Source organism: Medicago sativa, chromosome 6 (genome assembly GCF_051527215.1).
Source record: "Medicago sativa cultivar Bolivia chromosome 6, Bolivia_mono, whole genome shotgun sequence".
Classification (NCBI taxonomy): Eukaryota; Viridiplantae; Streptophyta; class Magnoliopsida; order Fabales; family Fabaceae; genus Medicago; species Medicago sativa.
The window spans coordinates 81,799,454-81,822,730 of NC_140754.1; the positions used below are offsets into that span (position 1 = coordinate 81,799,454).

At 33.9% G+C, this 23,277-nt stretch overlaps 1 protein-coding gene, 1 long non-coding RNA gene and 1 pseudogene across 3 annotated transcripts; all 3 read left to right on the forward strand.

Annotated features, from left to right (window-relative positions):
• The first annotated feature begins 1,382 nt into the window (after positions 1 to 1,382).
• On the forward strand, positions 1,383 to 11,146 carry LOC146917353 (TMV resistance protein N-like; annotated as a pseudogene). The gene is made up of 7 exons (XR_015015565.1): positions 1,383 to 1,958; positions 4,667 to 5,788; positions 5,958 to 6,173; positions 6,261 to 7,024; positions 7,118 to 8,037; positions 8,840 to 10,446; positions 10,731 to 11,146. The product of XR_015015565.1 is annotated as a TMV resistance protein N-like (transcript).
• Positions 11,147 to 12,721: 1,575 nt separating this feature from the next.
• LOC146917354 (TMV resistance protein N-like) lies at positions 12,722 to 18,560 on the forward strand. Its single transcript, XM_085719162.1, has 7 exons — positions 12,722 to 13,324; positions 13,511 to 14,615; positions 14,734 to 14,952; positions 15,045 to 15,608; positions 15,718 to 16,549; positions 17,470 to 17,695; positions 18,021 to 18,560. Exons 1-5 carry the CDS (start codon positions 12,804 to 12,806, stop codon positions 16,450 to 16,452), a joined length of 3,144 nt encoding a protein of 1,047 aa, XP_085575288.1. The 5' UTR covers positions 12,722 to 12,803; the 3' UTR covers positions 16,453 to 16,549; positions 17,470 to 17,695; positions 18,021 to 18,560.
• A 2,051-nt stretch (positions 18,561 to 20,611) lies between these two features.
• Positions 20,612 to 21,021, forward strand: LOC146917355 (uncharacterized). Its single transcript, XR_015015580.1, has 2 exons — positions 20,612 to 20,766; positions 20,968 to 21,021. It is a non-coding gene; the product is annotated as an uncharacterized LOC146917355 (long non-coding RNA).
• Positions 21,022 to 23,277: the final 2,256 nt, after the last annotated feature.

The window sequence follows — 23,277 nt, forward strand, 5'->3', positions numbered from 1 at the left end:
TTTATCATCCTAACAAAGAGATTGAAGATATTCTTTTCATAGTGGGAAGCTGGTAGGCCCAGTTTCAATTGCTTACTCACTTTATTTTTTATTTTATTTTATTTTTTTTGCTTGCTTTAAGTATCTTTCTTTATTTCTTAAAGGGTTACAATTTTTGGGTCATGCTACTTGGTGTTTTTGGGTACTTGTTAAGGATACCAAAAAAATGAAGTTATTATTTAAAAAAAGAAACATTTTTAACTTTTTATAGATTAATTACACAATTTTCAATGCAATTACTTTCATATTTAGAATTAATAGTACTTTTGACCCTAAACTTTACAATTGTATGATTTTGGCCTCTCGCTTTTCGAGAGTCAAACACAAGAATATGATGACTCATTATTTTATTTTTTGAAAAATAATCAAATTGTTGACACCACATACTACGCTTTACCATATGCAATTTGATTGCATCACTAAAATATAAATCAACAATACCATCAACAATTATAATATATGGCTCAATCATCAAATCCCATACACCCAAACCACTCCAAATCTATATAGCAATTAGACAAGTAACAAATATATGTCAAGCATTTTCACCATAATCCCCACGCTGAACACAATTATGAGGGTTAAGACTATTTTTGTGACAAGCTTTATTCTAGTTCGTAAAATAACCCTTAACACACACCAAATAAATTTCTTCACATCTAGAGGGGCTTCCAAATTTTAAACAAGAGACCAATCATGATAGAACTTGTATTGGGAATTTACTATAATAACTTGACTAAGAAGATAATGAAAATGAACATGATGAAGAATGTGCATAAATTTCAAAGTGTGTGTGTGACACTCTAAATTTTAGGTTAGATTCACCCCCCATCAGTTATATCAACCAAATGCAAAAAGATATACTAACTAACCCCGATACTTTGAATTCCTTGATGTGACTTGCATATTCACACCAAAAGTATCAATCAATTATAACTTTAATTAACTAGCTAATGCTTAGGTTTTACTTCTATTCAACTAGATGGGCTACTTATATTATTCTTTCCAATTTAAAAGACATGTAATATTTACTTTTAAATATATGCTTTAAAGCATCAATCTATCTCCATAATAATATTTAAACCAAATAATACAAAATCAATAAATATATTATAAATTAAATGGAAGCTTCAAAGGAAGGAGGATTGATAAGAAAGAGGTGGTCCACCGTTTCTATCACCACCCAAAGTGTTAAATGGACTCTTGTTTTTGTCCAAAAATGAATAGGAGCAATCTCAATGATATTACCAAGAAGTCACATGGTCCTGTCCTACTAGCAACTAGGAAGTTTCGTGACAATTGTTAAATGGACACTTATAATCGTAAAATTCATTTATGTTCTTGATTTTTTATAGATCAGATAGTAACACAACACTGCAAACCAAACTACTCTTCCTACCACTTATTCCCATGGCTTTGCAATTACCTTCTTCCTCCTCGTCCTCCTCCCTTTCTAATGATTTCATCTACGACGTGTTCATTAGTTTTAGGGGTACCGACACTCGATTCGGTTTCACTGGTAATCTCTATAAAGCTCTTATTGAAAAGGGAATCCACACCTTCATTGATGACAAGGAGCTTCAGAGAGGTGATGAAATCATACCTTCGCTACTCAAGAGCATTGAAAACTCAAGAATTGCCATTGTTGTCTTCTCTAAAGACTATGCTTCTTCTTCATTTTGCTTAGACGAACTTGTCCACATCAATCACTGCTTCAAGGCAAAAGGTGGCCTTGTTTTGCCAGTTTTCTATGATGTGGAACCTTCTCACGTACGACATCACACTAACAGGTATGGTGAGGCATTTGCTGAGTTTGAAGAAAGGTTCCAAAATAACAAGGTTAACATGGAGCGGTTGCAGAAATGGAGGATAGCTCTTAACCAAGCTGCAAACTTATCTGGCCACCATTTCAATCAAGGGTAACCATCTTGATTTAAATCTTGTTTTACCACGCACACAATATACATGTGAAATTCTGCGATACATCCACTATATTTTATGAAGGTGTATTTTAACATTCAAGTGAGAGAGATTTAAATGTGAAAGATGAAAGCATTCAATAATAGTTCTTAGATTAAAATAAAAATTATAGATCATATCTTTATTGAATTTGAGTTTATTCAATAATCATCCATTAAAAATTTGTTTGGTAGCTTCTGTTAAAAAATCTTGTTAATAGTTTGTGATTTTTCGAACTGACCTTACAATTTTAATCTGTATTGTTTTATTCTTATCAATAGTAAACAAGGGACCAACGTTAACAAAATCCAAAAACATGGTGGTTATGGTTCTCTTGGGCTGTTTTTCCTCACAAAAAAAAAAAAAAAAAAAACAAAACAAAACTGGAACTCTTGAATATTTGATAAACTTGTGAACCAAAAGTGTATAGGAGTTGTATGAGTATCCGATGAATTCTAGAGAAAGTTGAATTAAAGAACTAAAGCTGCCGTCATAATTGTGAATAACCTCAACACATTTTATGGTGAAGGATAAACTTGTTAGCCTTTTGTTTGGGATTTGAAGGCAAGGGGAATTGAGAATTTTGGTGGATGGAAATATAGAAAAAATTAGTTTTTTTTTTAAAAAAGTTTTTTTTTTTTTTAATAATGATGAATTAATGTTTATGGTTAATATTTTTAATTTCAAGAATACTCTAACGACATAGATTAAATTTGAAGAATTCATAAATCCTTCAAACTCTACTTCAATACAATTTTTTAGATCTCCAAATGAGAAAGTTTTTTGTTGGTAATGACTCAAAATTTGGAGTTGTGTTTGTGTGAAATCGTGACATGATTTTTCGGCAGAACCTAGAGGAAGTTAATTGAACGATTTGGAAATCGTGACACAATTTTGGGATAAGGGTGCATTGTACAAGCTTAATATACGTGCTATTTAGGCAAATCATGACATGATTTGCGTGGATTTGATCACTATATAAGCATCCTTTGGTTCATTTGTTGAGTAAGCTTGGTGCTCATGGAAACCAAACGAGGAAACTTTTAGGGTATTTAGATACTAAAAGTTTAGGGTATTTGGGTGAGGTTCAAAGCTTCAATATATGAATCTTAAAGAACCAAAAGAGGGGGCTCTGAGGAGAGGGTTGGTGACTTTTGGGGAGAGATTAATGAGGTTGAAAAATACATTAAAGGAGAGTCTTTATGAGAAACTTGGGTGAGTCTTGGGAAATCAAAAGAGAAGATTCGTAGGAAATTAAAGGCTAAGGGTTGGTTCTCTTTTCGGGGTTAGACTCTAGAGTTAGGAAACAATTGGGAAACACTTTGGGTGAGTGAAATCATCGAGTCTCTTGTTCATGGGAGAAGATTGGGAAAATGGTAGAAATTATGTTTGTTCATGGAGAGCTTGTTGAAAATAATTTCTTGTACCCTTTTATATCTGTATGTAAATAACTCATTTATAATGGATTGGAAAAATCAAGCTCTCCCCCAAAATTGGTTATTGTTGGACCGAACTGGGTAAACATTTATTGGTGAGTTATTCTCTTTTCTCTACTCTCTTTACCTTGTTTCTTTTTTGGTTCAATCGTGGTTTTGTTATACACTTGGTTTCTAGCTAGATTGTTGTTGCTAATTCTGTTTATTGGTTGCCATTGATACTTGCCCAATGAATCTAGATTCATTGATGTGAGATTTGTAGTTATCAAATTCACAACAATTTTGTATTATGAAGAAAAATATAATGAACCCCCAAAGTCCTCCTTTCTCACTTATTTCTTACACTTGTTTATTTCTTTTTTCCAAAACCCTTCATTTTATTCCTCTTCAAATTCGCAAACAAAGTCTAAGAGAACTCTTGTTAGTAGTTTCCACTTTCCATAAAGTAGATTGGCGAGACCAGAAAGAAAAGCATCAAAGGCGTCGTCAGAAGCGCGTGAGTGAAATATTGAAGGAATATTCTTGTTAATTAGATCTATACGTTTCATTTTAATCTAAAGGCTATTTTTGAATGCTTTTCATCTCTCAAATTAAAAGGCACCATTTTTGCAAAATGTTTTAAAATAGAGACTATTTGTATTAAGTACAATATTATAGAGGACTAAAATTACCAATAAAATTTTAACGGATTAAATTTGATAACTCGTGATTTTGTTGGGAACATATTTATATCAAGACATAGGTGATTGTTATTCTGATGCATGCATACAAATATTTATGATTGGACATAAATGAATATGAACGTGATTTTATATGAACATTCGATATTATAGTATATTCTTACCATTGTTATATACTATTATTATAGATAATATCATGTCCCCGTGAGCTTAGCTCAGTTGTTAAGGACAATGCATAAAATATGCAAGGGTTCGAACCCCGGCCGCCACCAAAAAAATTATAGATAATATCATGACATATATAATAGGGAACCAGTGGCGGAGCCACATATAGCTCCATGTGGGCTTGTGCCCCCACTAATTTCATGGCACCATGCATATTGCATATGACATATATAATAGGGAAGTGGAACCCTATTATATAACAAGACATATATATGATTGTTATTCTGACGCGACATATATAATAGGGAAGTGGAACCCTATTATATAACAAGACATATATATGATTGTTATTCTGACGCATGTATTTAAATATTTATGATTGGACAGAAACGAATATGAACGTGATTTTATTGAAAAAATAGTTACAGACGTCTCCAACAAGATTAACCATGTTCCTTTATATGTTGCTGATTACCTTGTTGGACTCGAATCTAGAATATCAGAAGTGAATTCACTTCTAGACTTGGGATCTAATGATGGAGTGTGCATAATTGGAATCCTTGGAACTGGTGGACTGGGTAAGACAACTCTTGCTCAAGCAGTTTATAATTTGATTTCTGATCAATTTGAATGTAAGTGTTTTCTTCACAATGTGAGAGAAAATTCAGTTCAACATGGCTTAGAGTATCTTCAAGAGCAGCTTCTCTCTAAATCAATCAGATTTGAAACTAAATTTGGACATGTTAATGAAGGAATTCCAATCATAAAGCAAAGACTATGTCAAAAGAAAGTTCTATTGATTCTTGATGACATTGACAAACTAAAGCAATTGCAGGTTTTGGTCGGAGAGCCTGGTTGGCTTGGTCGTGGCAGCAGAGTCATCATTACCACCCGAGACAAACATTTGTTATCATCTCATGGGATTACAAAAATATATGAAGCATATGGTTTAAATAAGGAACAAGCTCTTGAATTGTTAAAAACAAAGGCTTTTAAAAGTAAAAAAATTGATTCAAGCTATGATTACATTTTAAACCTTGCAGTTAAATATGCTTCTGGTCTTCCATTAGCTTTAGAAGTATTGGGTTCCAACTTGTTTGGAAAGAGTATAAAAGATTGTGAGTCTACATTAGATAAGTATAAAAGAATTCCACATGAAGATATCCAAAAAATACTAAAAGTAAGCTTTGACACTTTGGACGAAGAACAACAGAGTGTCTTTTTGGATATTGCTTGTTTCTTTAAAGGGTGTGAATTGCCATATGTCAAAGAGATACTTCAAGGTCATTATGGTTATTGCGTAAAAATCCACCTTGGAGTACTGGTTGATAAATCTCTCATGAGATGATAACAAATGTTTGTCTCGGGTAATATGATGTTGTGACATTACATGACTTGATAGAGGACATGGGTAAAGAATTGGTCCGACATGAATCAATTAAAAAGATTGGAGAACGCAGTAGGTTGTGGTATCACGATGATGTATTTGATGTTTTATAGAACAACAAAGTAAGATTTATATCTATGAACCATTTGTTATTTTAGCTTCATCCATGACTTTTTTATTTTTGGACTTACATATGACTAACTCACACTAGTTTTCTTTACACTTAATTACGTGCACATTTTCTCTATATTTTATATGTATTGTGGTTGATTCGTGTTTTTTTTTTTAAAGGGAACTAGTAAAATTGAAATGATATTTCTGGATTGTCCCTCCATGGAACTCACAAGAAACAATGGAAAGGCCTTTAAGAAGATGACAAGTATCAAAACACTTATCATAAGAAATGGTAAATTCTCCGAAAGTCTGGAGTATCTTCCAAGTACTTTGAAAGTATTGATATGGGAAAGATATCTTTTGCAGTCTCTATCATCTAGTATATTTAGCCAGGTAAGTGAAATAAGTTCACTTTCCAATTGTGTATATTTATAAATTCACTGTTAGGTTATAATTTTTTAATTTTTTTTTGGTATGCAGAAATTCAACTATATGAAAGTCTTGATATTGAACCATTTTCAATATTTAACCCATATACCTGATGTCTCAGGTCTTTCAAATTTAGAAAAGTTCTCGATTAAAAAGTGTAATAATTTAATTACAATTCACAATTCAATTGGGGGCCTAAGTAAACTTGAAGTCATAAATGTAAGGAAATGCAACAAGCTCAAAAGTTTTCCACCCTTACGGCTGCCCTCTCTTAAGGAATTGAAACTCTCTAAGTGTTGCGGTCTCAAGAGTTTTCCAGAATTATTATGCAAGATGACAAATATGAAAAGGATTTTGCTGTACAGAACTTCCATAGAAGAATTGCCATTTTCATTTCAAAATCTCAGTGAACTTTGTGACTTAGAAATAACTAATAGTAGAATGCTCAGGTTCCCAACTTCTTCAAAAAATTCAAAAAAAAAATGTTCAGGTTCCGTGAAGATGATGATAAAATGAATTGTATAGTGTTATCAAGTGTGAAACATCTTAATCTCAATAATAACACCCTCTCAGATGAATGTCTTCCAATACTTCTCAAGTGGTTTGTTAATGTGAAATATCTAGACTTGTCCTGGAACAATTATTTCAAAGTTCTTCCCGAGTGCAATAGTGAATGTCACCATCTTAGGACCCTTAATTTGGAATACTGCAACTCTCTTGAGGAAATAAGAGGGATTCCACCAAATCTTGAAAGGCTTTCTGCAATAGAATGCAAATCATTGAATTCCTCAAGTAGAAGAATGTTATTGGGTCAGGTTTGTTGTTCTTTCTTGATTTATTATTTGATTTATTATTTTTTCATATTTAAGACATAGTGTAATATTATAATTTCTGGTTTAAACTAACAGCAACTACACGAGGTTAGACGCCCGGAGATTTGTTTCCGAACCAGAACAGAGGGGATTCCAGATTGGTTTGAGCACAAAATCAGAGGACACACAATTTCTTTCTGGTTTCGTAAAAAGACACCTGCTATTACTTTTATTATTCTTTTTCCGAATGACAGTTGGGGTAAAGTCAATTATTTTGTTAATGGCTATGATTGTAGTCTTTCTAATGAAATTGGGCTAAATAAACCCTTTAGCACTGCAAACTCGGAACATACATGTTTGTTTGATCTGAAATTGGAAGAACAGATTAAATGGTCAAATTTCGTGCCTGAAATGGAGAAAGCACTTTCAAAAAATGATTGGATCCATGTGGAGCTTAAGTTTATGATGGATTGTGAGATTCTTAGTGATGGTGAGGATGAGGAATTTTTGAGCAGCGCACAAATGGGAATCCACGTGTGGAAGGAGAAAAGCAACATGGATGAGAATGTGATATTCAACAATCCTTATGGAGAATATAACAATACTTCATTATCACATATTCAAACGAATCTTATGCCTGAAATGGAGAAATCTCATGTAGATGAGGAGATTAGTTCGTGGAGTTATCTGGAAATCGAATTTGGTGCACGAATGGGAGTACACGAGGTGTATAATTCGGAGGATGATTATTCTACTAACAATGAGGAGCTTGGTTTGGGGAGTTATCGGGAAATTGAATTTGGTTCACGAATGGAAATCAACGAGCTGACTAATTCGGGGGATGATTATTCTACTGATGATGAGGAGTTTAGTTTGTGGAGTTATCGTGAAATAGAATTTAGTACACAAATGAGAATCCACATGTTGAAGGAGTAAAACAACACAGGAGGATGTGATATTCACCAATCCTTCATTATCACAAAAGATATGGAAACAAGAGTAAAGAAAGACGAGAGGTACATAAGTAAATTTAAAAATACATTCTTGTTGTTCTCTTAATCTCAAGATTGCAGGTTTGCTGAGTTGTCCTTTATATAAACATTGATTAATTTATGTATAGAGTAATTTTTTTTTTAACAAGCCAAGAGAAAGGAAAGACATCAAGGTGAGACTCAGACATCTCAACAAGATTGGCACTTCCAAGAAATGATGCACTAATTAAGGAAATAAAATTAGTAAGAATGTGTAGTCAAAGTTTTAAAAGCATAAAAACTAAAAACTAAAATATGTTGTTTTCAACGCAATTTTTTCATTTTTTGTTTCCTTAACTAATGACCTAAGAGCACTACTTATCATGACCCCATATGACTCCATTACATATTCATTATTCTTTCAATCTATTAAGGCATATGCTTTCAGTCTGACCTATAAACGTATGGATATAACTTAGTACATGCATTTTTAACTTTAATAATACATAATTGATAAAAGGAAAATGCTAACAAGTTCCCTAAGGGCATTGTTTAAGCATCTAAAAGTAGCAATTTTTGCATTGGAATTGTACGGTTATGACTTTAAAAAGTGTTTGACTTGTATTTTCAAGACATAGTTTCTTTTTTTTTTGGTTCCTTAAACAATGCCCTTAGGGCACTTGTTAGCAAGACCCTTGATAAAAAAATCCACTAGCTTATATGCACACACGAGATTTACAATGAGCTAAATGCATATTGTTGGCATGTTATGTAAAATCTTCTCTGTTGCAGTGTAACTATATTTTATGTTACTTATCACATCTATTTGACTGCTTGTGTCCCGCAGAAAGGAGAAGCCATAGCAATCAGGTTTGATGATAATTTGGGAATCTATCTCTCTGGGCCTCCAGCTATATCGCTTCAGCCTACAACTTTTAAAATGTGTGGTGAAAGGTCCTATATACTTTGAAACCATATACTATTCCTATATCAGCTTTATGGCCTTATGGCATTTTAAGCTAGGTCACTTGTTTCATCATAGATTGTATCATATGAACAAATTGTATCCGGATATTACTATTGATAAAAAAAGATGTGTATGATATTTGCCATTTTGCAAAACATAAGAAGTTACCTTTTTCTCTTAGTTCATCTCATTCTTCTGCCAACTTTGAACTTTTACATCTTGATATTTGGAGTCCAATTTCTACTGCTTCTATTTATAGTCATAGATATTTTCTTACTATTGTTGATGATCATAGTAGATATGTCTGGGTTGTTTTGCTTAAATCCAAAGCTGAGGTTTCTTCTCGTGTTCGAAACTTCATTGTTATGATTGAAAATCAATACCATACCACTCCTAAAACTATATGAACTGACAATGGCCCTGAATTCATGCTTCATGCCTTTTATGCATCCAAAGGAAATCATTCACAAAAAATCCTGTGTTGAAATTCGCCAACAAAATGGGAGAGTGGAAAGAAAACACCAACATATTCTTAATGTAGGAAGAGGAAGAGCCTTGCTTTTTCAGTCAAAATTTCCAAAATCTAAGTCCTATGTTGTTCTTCATGCAGTTTTTCTCGTTAACAGAGTCACTACTCCACTTCTCAAACACCAATCACCTTTTTCAAATTCTTTTTGGCACTATACCTGACCAAAATGTCTTCAAAGTTTTTGGTAGCTTATGCTATGCATCCACCTTACAAGCTCACAGAACCAAATAACAAGCCAAAGCTAGAAAATCCATTTTCTTAGGATACAAGTCAGGCTATATAGTCTATGTTTTGCTTGATATACATGATCATACCATCTTAGGGAGTATGAATGTGTAGATTTTGTCTAATTGATGAGGTTAGAACCTGGCATCTGTGATGGAGCTTTATGGTATAATAAAACTTTCTTCACATTAAATTTTGTTTTTGATCTAACAAATGGAAGTGGTGCACCTTTGATGGCAATGTTACTGGTGAAATAGATAATTTTGTTTTATAACTCACAGTTTTAGTTTTGCTATAACATAATAGAAAGAAAATCCTTTATCTGAAATATTGATTTACTTTTATATTCTACTCTTTATCCTTTTTCTTTCATTTCTTTTGAAATTCTGAGAAATTGGTTCACCATTTATCTTTATTATTTCCTTTATTTTCTGATTTTGACTGCACGTTCCCTGTTTTCTGTAATACGTTTTCTTTTCAGAATGTCTTGTCAGTATTCATTCTCCTTTGACTGTACTATCTCAGGAAACCATCTGTAGTCGTCTGGCTTTTTGCGTTGTCATACGAGATGTGTAGAAATTCCACACCAAAGAATCTGTGGCTTGTCCGAAAGGTCATTGGGTAATGATATGCTTTACAGCTCAGTTGTACTGTTTTGTTGCGAATTGAACATTGTGCATGATGCTTCTGCAGCGCAACGTATCTTGATTCATGTAACCCATGCCTGCCCCTGGTGAGTACTTGTGTTTTAGATTACTTCTCTAGTGCTAAAAACTGTTCCATCTCCCCTAAAACATGGGCAAAACAACATAGATATTTGGTAGAACTAGAAAGGACTATAGTGATATCTCTCCATGATTTCTAACCAATAAGGGAGGAACAAATATGTTTTTTTGCTAAATGGGATGAGTTATTGTTATACACAAAAAAAAAAAATTATAATGAAATCTGTCTACTTTTTTGTCACTATATTGTAAGTATTATTTGTTGATGTATTTATATATATGTGCATACCAGGTTGAAATGACTATGGTTGGACGTATTTCTCAAACTATATTGTCCTTACTGGAAATGAGCTTTCTGATCTGCAGGAAGTGATGCGGTATCAGATCCTTTTGCAAGAGTTGTGACTTTTGTTCTGCAGAATCCAACTGCAGTGCTCTGGTCTTGATATGGTGAGACCTGATAAGGTTTTGTGGAGGATGTTTGGGCTGCAGATATTGTTTGAATTTGATGCTGTTTACGAGCATGGATTAGCTAGTAGAATCAATACTATTGTAGAAGTACATGTAAATTCTGGAGGCCAGCTTTGGATAATGTATTTGAACGTTTTACGTGCTTGTAAATTTGTCGTTCAATGTTGTTAACTTTTGTCGTTCAATGATTGTTGGTCTTCTGATTCAATAAATGATGTTGCAAAAATCTTTAATAAATCTATAGCTTTTAATATCAATACAAGCTTTATTGGCTGCCCTCTCCTACCGTGTAAATTAAGATTTGGCTATTGCAAGGGTGCATGGAAGAATAGAGAATTGAGAGGCTAGGGAAAATTTCCAAAATTTGGGACATGCCGTTGTGCTGCTTACAGTGCCATGTGCATATCTGATATTTAAAATCCCTATACAACTTATCCCCTAATTCATAGTTTAATATTTCTGATGCGAAACTAACAGAAACAGAGGGGATTCCAGATTTGTTCGAGCATCAAATCACGGGACACACTCTTTGTGGTGTCGGAATCTGATGGAGACAGAATGATTCTGAGGGTAAAACTTTCAAGGATTACTACTTTGATTCTCATGCTCATCCCTTTTAATCTCGCATTTGGTATATTTGATGAAATTTAATGCTTCCCTTTAAATTACCTCTCTCTGTTTCTGTTGGTGATGGTTTTGAATGATTACGGATAATGATGCATTTAATGGAATTTTTATGTAAATTAACTACTTATGGTTTGTTTGTAACACTTATTTCAGCTTATGTGAACAAACTTTGCCCGACACAAACCGTGTAATCCCTTGAATATATCTGACCGACATGTTAAAGGTTTCTACGGCTGGAATCAAAGTGGTTCACTTGGAGACAGAGATGGTTATATTGATGCTTTGGATGATAAAATGAAGTCCGTTGGGCTATACTTTAATATTTCAGTGATCGTTTTCACTTAGCAATTCATTTTTTATGTTAATATTGACCTTTATGAAATCCTTCTGCAAGAGTCGTGACCTTTGTTCTCTAGAATCGGACTTAATGAACTGCTATTGGTCAGATATAATGAACTGCATTCTTAAATATTGTTGGAATTCTCTGTTTTTAGTTGCTTAAGTTTACGACCATGCTCCAGTAAAAAATAAATGTTTACAACCATGCATATAGGAGTTTGCTATTCTTGTTGACAAAATAGTTTACAATGGGATTAAGAAATGACATGGAAGAATGATGTAGGAAAAGTGATGGTTACTTACTTCACTGAAGATATGAAATAGGAGGAAGGAAGTTACCCACTTGGTGATAGTCTCTAACCAAATAAAATCAGAGAGCCACACAATATATGTCATTTTAGTCCAAAATAATTATCTCATTCTATATTCCGTTTTACAATTATATTGAAACCTTAATGTCTCTTTTCTTATTAAATCTTAGTAATGGTTGTAATACTTGAAAGATTATATCATTTATTTTTTTCACCTGTGTTTGTCAAAAACAAAAAAAAAAAATTAGTAGTAATATCTGTCAACATATTACCATGAAGTCACATGGAAGGGGTGTTCAGTGATATTATTGAGTGAGTGGGGTCCACACAGATATAGAAAATTGTAAGGAAACCACGATCTCATTCTGACGTTGACTTAGTCAACCTCTCTTTTTCCACCATAACAAACATAATGGTTCTGTAATGAGTTTTACAAAGAAAAAGTTGAACAATAATTGTGTGACTGGTCCACACGGATATAGTAAAATGAGAAGGAAGTTTCGCTACTAATGTTAAAAATGGACACTTACTGGAACATTTTATGCTCTTGGTTTTTTACAGATTCTGATACTAACACAACACTCCAAACCGAAATACTCTCTCTACCATTTATTCTCATGGCTATGCAATATTTACCTTCTTCTTCTTCTTCCTCCGCCTCGTCTTTCGTCTCTAATGATTTCACCTACGACGTCTTCATTAGTTTCAGGGGCACCGACACTCGATTCGGTTTCACCGGTAACCTCTATAAAGCTCTTTCTGACAAAGGAATCAACACCTTCATTGATGACAAGGAGCTTAAAAAAGGGGATGAAATCACACCTTCGCTCCTCAAGAGCATTGAAGACTCGAGGATTTCCATTATCGTTTTCTCTAAGGACTATGCTTCTTCTTCATTTTGTTTAGACGAACTTTCCCACATTATTCATTGCTCCAATGAAAAGGGTAGCAAGGTTATTCCTGTTTTCTATGGCACAGAACCTTCTCATGTGCGAAAACTAAATGACAGTTATGGTGAAGCGCTTGCTAAGCATGAAGAGCAGTTTCAAAATAACAAGGAAAACATGGCGCAGTTGCTGAAATGGAAGATAGCTCTTAACCAAGCTGCTAACTTATCTGGCCACCATTTCAATCTTGGGTACGCTTCTTAATTTATATCTTGTTTTACCCCACCTCCCTCCCCTATATGTTTTCTATTTTTCTATCATATAGTAAAAAATGAGGCCATTGTTGGTAAAAACAATTTTAATTGCAATATTATATATCTATACATATATGTGATTGTTATTCTGATACATATATTTAAATATTTATGATTGGACAGAAATGAATATGAACGTGATTTTATAGAAAAAATAGTTACAGACGTCTCCAACAAGATTAACCATGTTCCTTTACATGTTGCTGATTACCTTGTTGGTCTCAAATGTCGAATATCAAAAGTAAATTCACTTCTAGATTTGGGACATAATGATGGAGTCTGCATAATAGGAATCCTTGGAACTGGAGGAATGGGTAAAACAACACTTGCTCAAGCGGTTTATAATTTGATTGCTAATCAATTTGAATGTAAGTGTTTCCTTCACAATGTGAGAGAAACTTCAGTTAAACATGGCTTAGAGTATCTCCAACAGCAGCTCCTCTCCAAATCAATTGGATTTGAAACTAAGTTTGGACATGTTAATGAAGGAATTCCAGTCATAAAACGAAGGCTATCTCAGAAGAAAGTTTTGTTGATTCTCGATGATGTTGACAAACTAAATCAGTTGGAGAATTTGGTCGGAGAGCCTGGTTGGCTTGGTCATGGCAGCAGAGTCATCATTACCACTCGAGACAAATGTTTGTTATCATCTCATGGAATTAAAAAAATATACGAAGCATATGGTTTAAACAAGGAACAAGCTCTTGAATTGGTAAGAACGAAGGCTTTTAAATGTAACAAAACTGATGCAAGCTATGATTACATTTTAAATCGTGCAGTTAAATATGCTTCTGGCCTTCCATTAGCTTTAGAAGTAGTGGGTTCCAACTTGTTTGGAAAGAGTATAGAAGAATGCGAGTCTACATTAGATAAGTATGAAAGAATTCCACATGAAGATATTCAAAAGATACTTAGAATAAGCTATGACGCTTTGGATGAAGAACAACAGAGTGTCTTTTTGGATATTGCTTGTTTCTTTAAAGGGCATGAAAAAGAGTATACCCAAGAGTTACTTCATGGTCATTATGGTTATTGCATAAAAAGCCACATTGGAGTGTTGGTTGATAAATCTCTCATAAAGATTAGTTATCTGGATGAAGTGACTTTACATGACTTGATAGAGGACATGGGTAAAGAAATCGTCCGACAAGAATCAATTAAAGAGCCTGGAAGGCGCAGTAGGTTGTGGTGTTGTGATGATATTGTTCATGTTTTACAAGAAAACACAGTAAGATTGATTTCTATGAACAATTTGTTTTTTAGCTTACCATGACTTTCCAGCTCTATAAGTTATTTGTATTGTGGTTGATTAAATTTTAATTTTTTTATTTTTTTTTTGTTTAAAGGGAAGTAGTAAAATTGAAATCATAAATCTGGAATATCGTCCCTCAACGGAACCTGTAATAGACATGAATGAAAAGGCCTTCAAGAAGATGACAAATCTCAAAACACTTATCATTGAAGATGACAATTATTCTAAAGGTCCCAAGTATCTTCCGAGTAGTTTGAGAGTATTGGATTGGAGTGGATTTACTTCGGAGTCTCTATCATGTTTTTCGAACAAGGCAAGTGAAATAACATAATTTTCCAAATTTACTATAAGATTATATATAGTGTCTTATTTTTATTTGTTTGTTTCTTATTTGTGTTTATGCAGAAGAAGTTCAACAACATGAAAATCTTGACATTGGACAATAGTGACTATTTAACTCATATACCCGATGTCTCTGGACTTCCAAATTTAGAAAAGCTCTCATTTCATTGTTGTCATAGTTTAATTACAATTCACAATTCAATTGGGTACCTGATTAAACTTGAAATCTTAGATGCATGGGGTTGCAACAAGCTTGAGAGTTTTCCACCCTTACAATTGCCCTCTCTTAAGGAATTGGAATTATCTGAGTGTTCGAGTCTCAAGAATTTTCCAGAATTATTATGCAAGATGACAAATATAAAAGATATCAAGATATATTATACTTCCATAGAAGAATTTCCATCTTCATTTAAAAATCTCAGTGAACTTCGTCACTTAAGCATATCATTTGTCAATTTAAAAAATCTTCCCGAGTGCCTTAGTGAATGTCACCATCTTAGGGAGCTTGTATTGGATGACTGCAATTTTCTTGAGGAAATTAGAGGGATTCCACCGAATCTAAATTACCTGTCTGCAATAGATTGCAAATCATTGAGTTCCTCAAGCAGAAGAATGTTATTGAGTCAGGTTTGTTATTGTTTTATCTTGCAGTAGTATTTGATATGTAGTATTTCATTTATTATTCAAGTAGAAGAATGTTATTGTGTAATACTATATTTTATTCCTAATGTAACAGCAACTACATGACGCTGGATGTACCAATATTATTTTGCCAAGCGGAACAAAAGGGATTCCAGATTGGTTCGAGCACCAAAGCAGGGAAAACACAATTTCCTTCTGGTTTCGTAAAAAGATCCCTTCTATAACTTGTATTATTATTGTTCCGGAATATGTGGTACATGAACAATTCTTGTTTCTCAATGGCAATCGTTTGTTCTATTATGTTGATGATGATGATGATGATGTTGTAATCTGGGGACATGCATTTTTGTTTGATCTGAAATTGGATCAGGGTATTAACGAGAGTTTTGCAAATGAGCCTGATGAACTGTACGAAGCATTTAAAAATAATGAATGGAACCATGTGGAGCTTAAGTGCAAGATATATGGTCGTAATGATTGGAGTGACACGGAGGAGGATGAGGAAGAGATTAACATATTAAGCAGTGATGAGAAAGAGATTAAAATAGGAATCCACGTGTCGTGGAAGGAGAAAAGCAACACGGAGGGGGATGTGGTATTCACCAATCCTTCTAGTAGAAAGAGAAAACTAGATGAATATCTTTTCAATTATAGTAATACTTCATTATCACAATTTGTGCCTCCTCTAAAAAAGCAAAGATTGATGGAAGTTGGAGTTTCAGAGACAGAGGAGGATGCTGATTATTTTAGTACACAGTTTCTAATTGGAATGCACAAGGAGAAAAGCAAAATGAAGGAGGATGTGATATTGAACAATCCTAATAGTTGAAAGACTTCGGGTACATTCCTTAGTCTAGGTGCATCAAATTGGAGGAGGATGTGGGGGAAATGATATTCACAAATCCTTCATTATCACAACATTGGAGGTTTGTGGTTTGCTGTTTACACTTTATATCATTATCATTATTACAAATGTTGATTAATTTCTGTATATAGTCAATTGCAAATTCGTTGTTTCTAGTTGGAGAAGTTTTTCAAATGATGAGACATGATGTTAGATTTTTTGGATGATGTTTGTGCAATCTTAAAATATTGTTTCAATTCACAGTCGAGGATGCTTTGTACCACAAACACTTCTCATTGAAGGCATGTTGGTATCCAACATGTGTCCGTGTCCAATGCCAACACAATACCAACACATGTGATTACATTCAAATATGTTATTTTCTCAATTAACTATCAAAGTCGTGTATCGGTCACTATCAAGTCTAGTGTCCATGTCTCTGTCACTGCTTAATAATAAGGGGGATAATTTTTCCTTGATTTATAGAAGTTTTAGAAATTATAAATGAAAACATTTTACACATAAAGCTTACCAATTATATATTTTGTTTAATTTGCCTACCTTTCCTAATGGTTCGAAATGTCGAATTGAGGGTTCTGAAAGAGTTTGCAACTTCACAAAGTTCAACAAGTAGACTATCTTATTTTAAATTCTAGCCACTTTAAGCGTATAAAGTTGAAATTTGATCTTGAATTCTTCATGAGTTATTGTATCTTAATGTGGGATTTTGAATTGACCTTTTGAGTGAAATAATTAATAGCCTAAACAAAGTACTTGGATTTTTAACTTTTTATGAATGAAATTTAACGTGATTGCCATTGAAACATGATATATAATTGATATTCCACTAACTTATAAGCACGCAAAAGGTTTAAAGTGATCTAAATGCTTAACTTATATTGATATAAATGCTTAGTTTATATATATATCGATCGTCTCTGTTGCAACATAACGTATATTATGTTACTTATCACATATATTTTGAATGCTTCTGTCCTGCAGAAAGGAGAAGCCATGGCTATCAACTTGAATTTTTGTTCAAATATTACAAAAGGGTGCTTCAGAGACATCAGAAGCAATCAGGTCTAATGAAAGTTTGGGAATCCATCTCTCAAGGCCTCGAGATGTATCCGTTCTGTCGATAACTTCTAAAAGGTGTAGTGGAGGTTGGCTACTTTCACACAACATCTAATAAATTGCGCCGGATCCAAGATGAATGGTGTTACAAGTAAGATCCTTATACTTCAAAAGCATAAAGGATTTTAATCATAATCTTTATGAAAGATCATTTGAAAAAGACCGTTAATGTAAATGAGTAGCTTTTGTCCCACAGGTAGGGCGATACAAACTTTATCTTATATTATAAAATGAGGAAGTGATGTTTTTAACATCTTCCTTCAATCTCCCTATCCCCTTTTTTAAATAACATTTTCTCTCATAAAGTTGAACATGGAGAATCCATTCCCGATGATTGCAGCCTGTTATCAGTACTTTACACATCTTTTCTCTAACCAGAACTAAGCATCACCTGTTCTTTTACTGTACATTGTCAGGAATCCATCTGTGGTCATCTGGCTATTTGCATTGTCATGCGAGATACCTAGAGGTCGCGCGCACCACAAAATCCGTTGGCTGTTCGAAAGGGCAGTTAGTAATGGTATGCTTTGCAGCTCAGTTGTAGAGTTTTGAGAATTTCAATCTCAGTACAAAAATTGGAATCAACGTGTTCAAGACAAAAGGAAGCACGAAGGAAGATGTGATATTCACCGATCCTAATGGAAAGAGTAAATCACATGAAAGTCAGAACTTGAAAGTGTCTAAGACAACTTGTGTAGCAGCAACAACATTGGATGGCTCTTGGGATTAATAAGTTATTCTTGTGTAAAAACACTTCTCTGCCAAATCAGTTTTCTGAGACAGAACTCGTGTAGCAGAAACAACCTAAGTCCTAGTGCAAATTAACAGAGTGTTCATATTGCAATTAATTTGATTTTAAGAATACAAGAGTTTGTACATATTGTGAGAATATAGCTACTACACTTGTAACTAACTAACTAATCTGTTATAATAGTTTCTTCAACTTAGAGTTTTGATATCTTGCGCAACAAGTAAGTTTGGAGCAGTGTGTTCCTCTTCCTTATCCTTCGACATCTTTGATTCTAGGCTTTCCATACTACTTTCATAGTATCATATGTATAATCTATCATTGTGTGCTATTTTTTAACCCATGGAAAGCTATATGATTTTGGAGGTCCAATCACCTTATATGTCTCTCCATTCATACTGAAGCTTCCCTTAAACTTTTACCTTTTTTTTCTTTCTCTTCTTTAAGACATTCACATTACTTTAAAGAAATTACTTGGAAAGGAGAATTTAGGAAAAGTGATGTATAGTTTACAGAAATATGAAATGGGAAGGAAATTTCCCATTTGGCAAAAGTATAGAACCAAAAAAAGCACAGGGTTGTACCAAGAGTAGAATGAAAACATGCGATATAAAATTGGGGAGGGAATAATGAGCTTTTTTTATGAAATCACACCATCACTCATCAAGGTTGTTGGAACAAAATGTGTTTAACAATGAACCTTAGAAAGTTTTGATGATAACAAGGTATTAAAAATTGTAAATTGGACTAGCTAATATTTGTTCAAGTGTACAGGACCTCAGTTAAAAAGTTACATTATTAATTGGTTCTGAATGAGCAAATAAAGAGCAAAAGAAAATGAAGCTTAGACGCTTCTGAAGGCAATACGCTCCTGAAGACGGAAAGCGCTCCTGAAGTCAAGCTGCTCCTGAAGAGAGTAATGCGCTCCTGAAGAAATGGTGCTCCTGAAGATTACCGCTTCTGAAGACAAGAGGTCCAGAAGCCACATCATCAGATGCTGCATTATCAGAAGCTGCGTTATCAGAAGCTGCATCATCAGAAGCTGCCTCATCAGAAGTCATTTCACCAGAAGCTGAAGATCAACTGGATTTTCAAAAGATTCAAAGATTGAAGAATCAACACTGCAAAAGCTGTCTATTGGATTCGAAAACATAGCAGAAAATTAGTGGAACATTGCAACGGTCATTTCAAAGGTGTTTGAAGGCATGTGCTTGCAATTTTGGACGAAAGCGTTGACATTGTACTTCTGTACGAATTGTACAACCACGTTCTCCACTACTCTGTTTTGTGTCCACGCTACAAGACAAGAAAACAGCTCCAGAATACGGCTTCGCCTGCATAGATGTTCCTTTGGATAAGGAATGGATTTCAAATTGGTTCTTCATAGGACAACAACCAAATCAGGCAAAAGATCATTGGTGAAAGATCAAGCTTCAACAACGACTCTTTGATGTGCTGGCAATTTCACAACGTCTCTTTCACACCTCTATATAAAGGAATGAAGACTTAGAGTTTTTGTAATGCTGAACAAAAGACTCACAACATTTTTACAAGTGCCAAACCTCTGCTGAAATTGTTCTGCATTCACTTAGAATTTTTGTGTCTCAAAGTCATATCTTAGAAATTCTTAAGTCATTGAGTTTGTACCTGATTTGTATTGTGAGCACCTCTGATTGTATATCAAGTGTTCAACCTTAAACAACTTTCTGTGTAATTTTGTTTAGTTAGAAGTCTCTTGCAGTTGTGCTTGAGCAGGGAAGTCTCTTGATTGTGTTCTTGAGCAAAGGAAGTCTCTTGCTTGTGTGCTTGAGCAAAGGAAGTCTCTTGCTTGTGTGCTTGAGCAATTGTAATCAGATATTACTCTTAGTGAAATCTCCTTGGAAGTGCAAGGGGGACTGGACTACTTGCGGATTGTGGAAGGAACCAGTATAATTGCTTTGTGTCGTTCTTCTTCTCTCTCTCTGTTTTATTCCGCTGCATTTAGATTCTGATAGCCACTTCAGAAGCAGTTTCACTTAGCTTCTGACCAGTGTGTTCAGTTTTTAGGAGAAACGAAGAATTTTCCAAAACACAATTCAACCCCCCTTCTTGTGTTTTTCTCACCTTCAAAGGCCATTGAAGAATCCAGGATTTTCATTCCCATAATTTCTGCCAACTATGCATCTTCTTCATTTTGTTTGGACGAACTTGTCCACATCATTCATTGCTATTAGACAAAGGGTCGTCTCATTTTTCCCGTTTTTTTATGGTGTGGATCCTACTGATGTGCGACATCATACAGGTAGTTATGGAGAAGCATTGGATGAGCATGAAAAAAGGTTTCAAAATGACAAGAATAACATGGAGAGGTTGCAGCGATGGAAAGTGGCTCTAAGCCAAGCTTCTAACTTGTCCGGCTATCATTTTCATCCTGGGTACCCCACTTTACTTAAATCCTGTTTTTCCTTTTTATATATTCTTTATTTAATTTCAATTTCCCAATAATCTCATCTTATAGCTTAAATGGGTAACACATGTTTTAATAATGTTCGTAAACAAGTATTAATTATATTTTATGACATGATGTGATTGTGATTGTAGTGTACGTACTAACTTATCTTATTGGACACAAATAGATATGAATACGAATTTATTGGGAAAATAGTCAAAGACATCTCCGACAAGATCAATCGTGTAATTTTACATGTAGCCAAACGACCTGTTAGATTACAGTCCCGAGTACAACAGGTGAAACTGCTTCTCGATAAGGAATCTAATGAAAAGGCTAACATGATAGGACTTTATGTTACTGGAGGCTTGGGAAAATCAACACTTGCAAAAGCAATTTATAATTTCATTGCTGATCAATTTGAAGGTTTATGTTTTCTTCATGATGTGAGAGAGAATTCAGCTAAAAATAACTTGAAACATCTCCAAGAGAAGCTCCTTTTAAAAACAACTGGATCAGAAATTAAGTTAGATCATGTTAGTGAGGGAATTCCAATCATTAAGGAAAGACTATCTAGAAAGAAGATTCTTTTGATTCTGGATGATGTTGACAGACTGGAGCAGCTAGAGGCTTTGGCTGGAGGACTTGATTGGTTCGGATGTGGAAGCAGAGTAATCATCACCACGCTGTTTTATCTTGGTTTTCGGGTGTCAAACATTGATTACGTTTGAACCTTTTTAACCGGTGATATCTTATTTTTTTCTTGGGAAGGGAAAAAGTAAGCAAAACCCTTGAGAATCGAGGTCCGGGAGTTGTTTTCGCTACGGGAAGGTGTTAGGCACCCATAACGACTATAGTAACCTATAGGAACCGTCTTTAATTTCTACGCGCGCGCTTTATTTTTAAATGCTATTTTGAAAGTGTTTATTAAACCTAAGAATATTCTAAGTGAAGAATTGGAGGGAGAAGAATGTTTTTGAATTTTTATTTTATTTGAATTGAAGGAATTTTGTTCCTTGCCTACGTACCCGTTTAAGGGATCAAATCCACCGTAGTTCTCTTCCAAAAATGTTTTTGTTTTTGTTGGTTGATTTTAAGTTTGAAAATGGAGTTTTGAAGAATAAGAGAGAGGCCTCAAGGGCATGAGATTTAGAAATGGTGAGGTGGAATTAGTTATTTGCAAAATATGGTCTAAGTATGATTAAAAGTTCATTGAAATTTTGATTAAGAAAATAAAGGGAAAATTCAATGGGGTTTTGGACCCCAAGGTTTATTGAGAAAATAGTTTGAGTGATATTGTTTCTATTTTTTTGGAAAATTGATTTTTCTAAGTATAAAGCCTAAACATTCATCTAGACATACAATCCTAGACATACATCTAAACATGCATATTCTAGCTATATCTAAAGTGATGTGTGTGCATGTGTCGGTGCTTGTGTCGGTGTACATCATTAGAGTCCATTGTCCTTTACATCATACCCTAGATACATTCTATGGCCTCTTTGCCAAGAAATTAAAAGCATGAAAGTAAAATTTTACAAGAATTCCTAAATCTTTACATTCTAATTTTTGTATGGAATTGAAACTTAAAATGCAAGAAATGAAAGTGGAGAAAGAGATGAGATATGGAATGCTTATGATGTATGAAACATAAAACAAAAAAGTGAGTAGCACAAGATATAAAGCAAGTCAAAGCTATCATAACAAAAGTAAGAAAATTAACATAAGAAAAACAAGCAAAAATAAATGTGAAATAGGCCTAAAAAAAATCATCACCAATGCAAGGCTTGAATATGACCTATAATCCTCATACTTCAAAGGGTTTCCAAAGAATTTCAATTCAATTTTCACAAAGAGGATTAAAGGAATATGCACTACCAAGCATTTAAGACAAAAATTAGGCAAATTTCACATTATTTATTCACAAACAAAACTTGGAATACAAAGCACTAATGAAATATTCACAAACAGCACCAATTTCATGGATTCAAAGTCACAATTTTCATAAAATTCATATAACAAAGGTTCCATATCAAATACTCAAGATCAAGGGCCAAGATTATGCAAAATTTTCACAAGAAATTATCAAAAAGTAACACAAAGCCACAAGAAATCTCCCTATGTATTTTTATCAATTTTCAACATACCAAAATATCATGAGAAACCAATTTCAAGCGTCAAAAATAATTGCAAGAGAGTTCACAATTTTTGAAAGTTTTTAACAAGATTTTTAACAAAAATGAAAAAAGAAATGAATTAACAAAGAGCAAATTGTTTCCTCATAGCTTTGATCAATGTTTAACATGTGAACACATCAAGATTCATCAAAGATATCAAGAAAATCATTGAACAATTTTTAAGAATTTTTCTAAAAGCTTTTGGCATCACAGGGGGTATAATTATCAAGCAGCAGTGTGTGAAACAGCAAGAACAAGTAAAAAAGAACAAAAACTGCAAGCAAAACCCCAAGCCCAGGCCCAGTCCAACGAAAATGGGT

Excerpts from the sequence above, each read along its gene's own strand:
- LOC146917354 (XM_085719162.1), top strand. The coding sequence starts at position 12,804 with ATGGCTATGCAATATTTACCTTCTTCTTCTTCTTCCTCCGCCTCGTCT. Across the intron at positions 14,953-15,044 it reads TATCATGTTTTTCGAACAAG|AAGAAGTTCAACAACATGAA; the intron begins GCAAGTGAAATA and ends GTGTTTATGCAG. Across the intron at positions 15,609-15,717 it reads GAAGAATGTTATTGAGTCAG|CAACTACATGACGCTGGATG; the intron begins GTTTGTTATTGT and ends CTAATGTAACAG.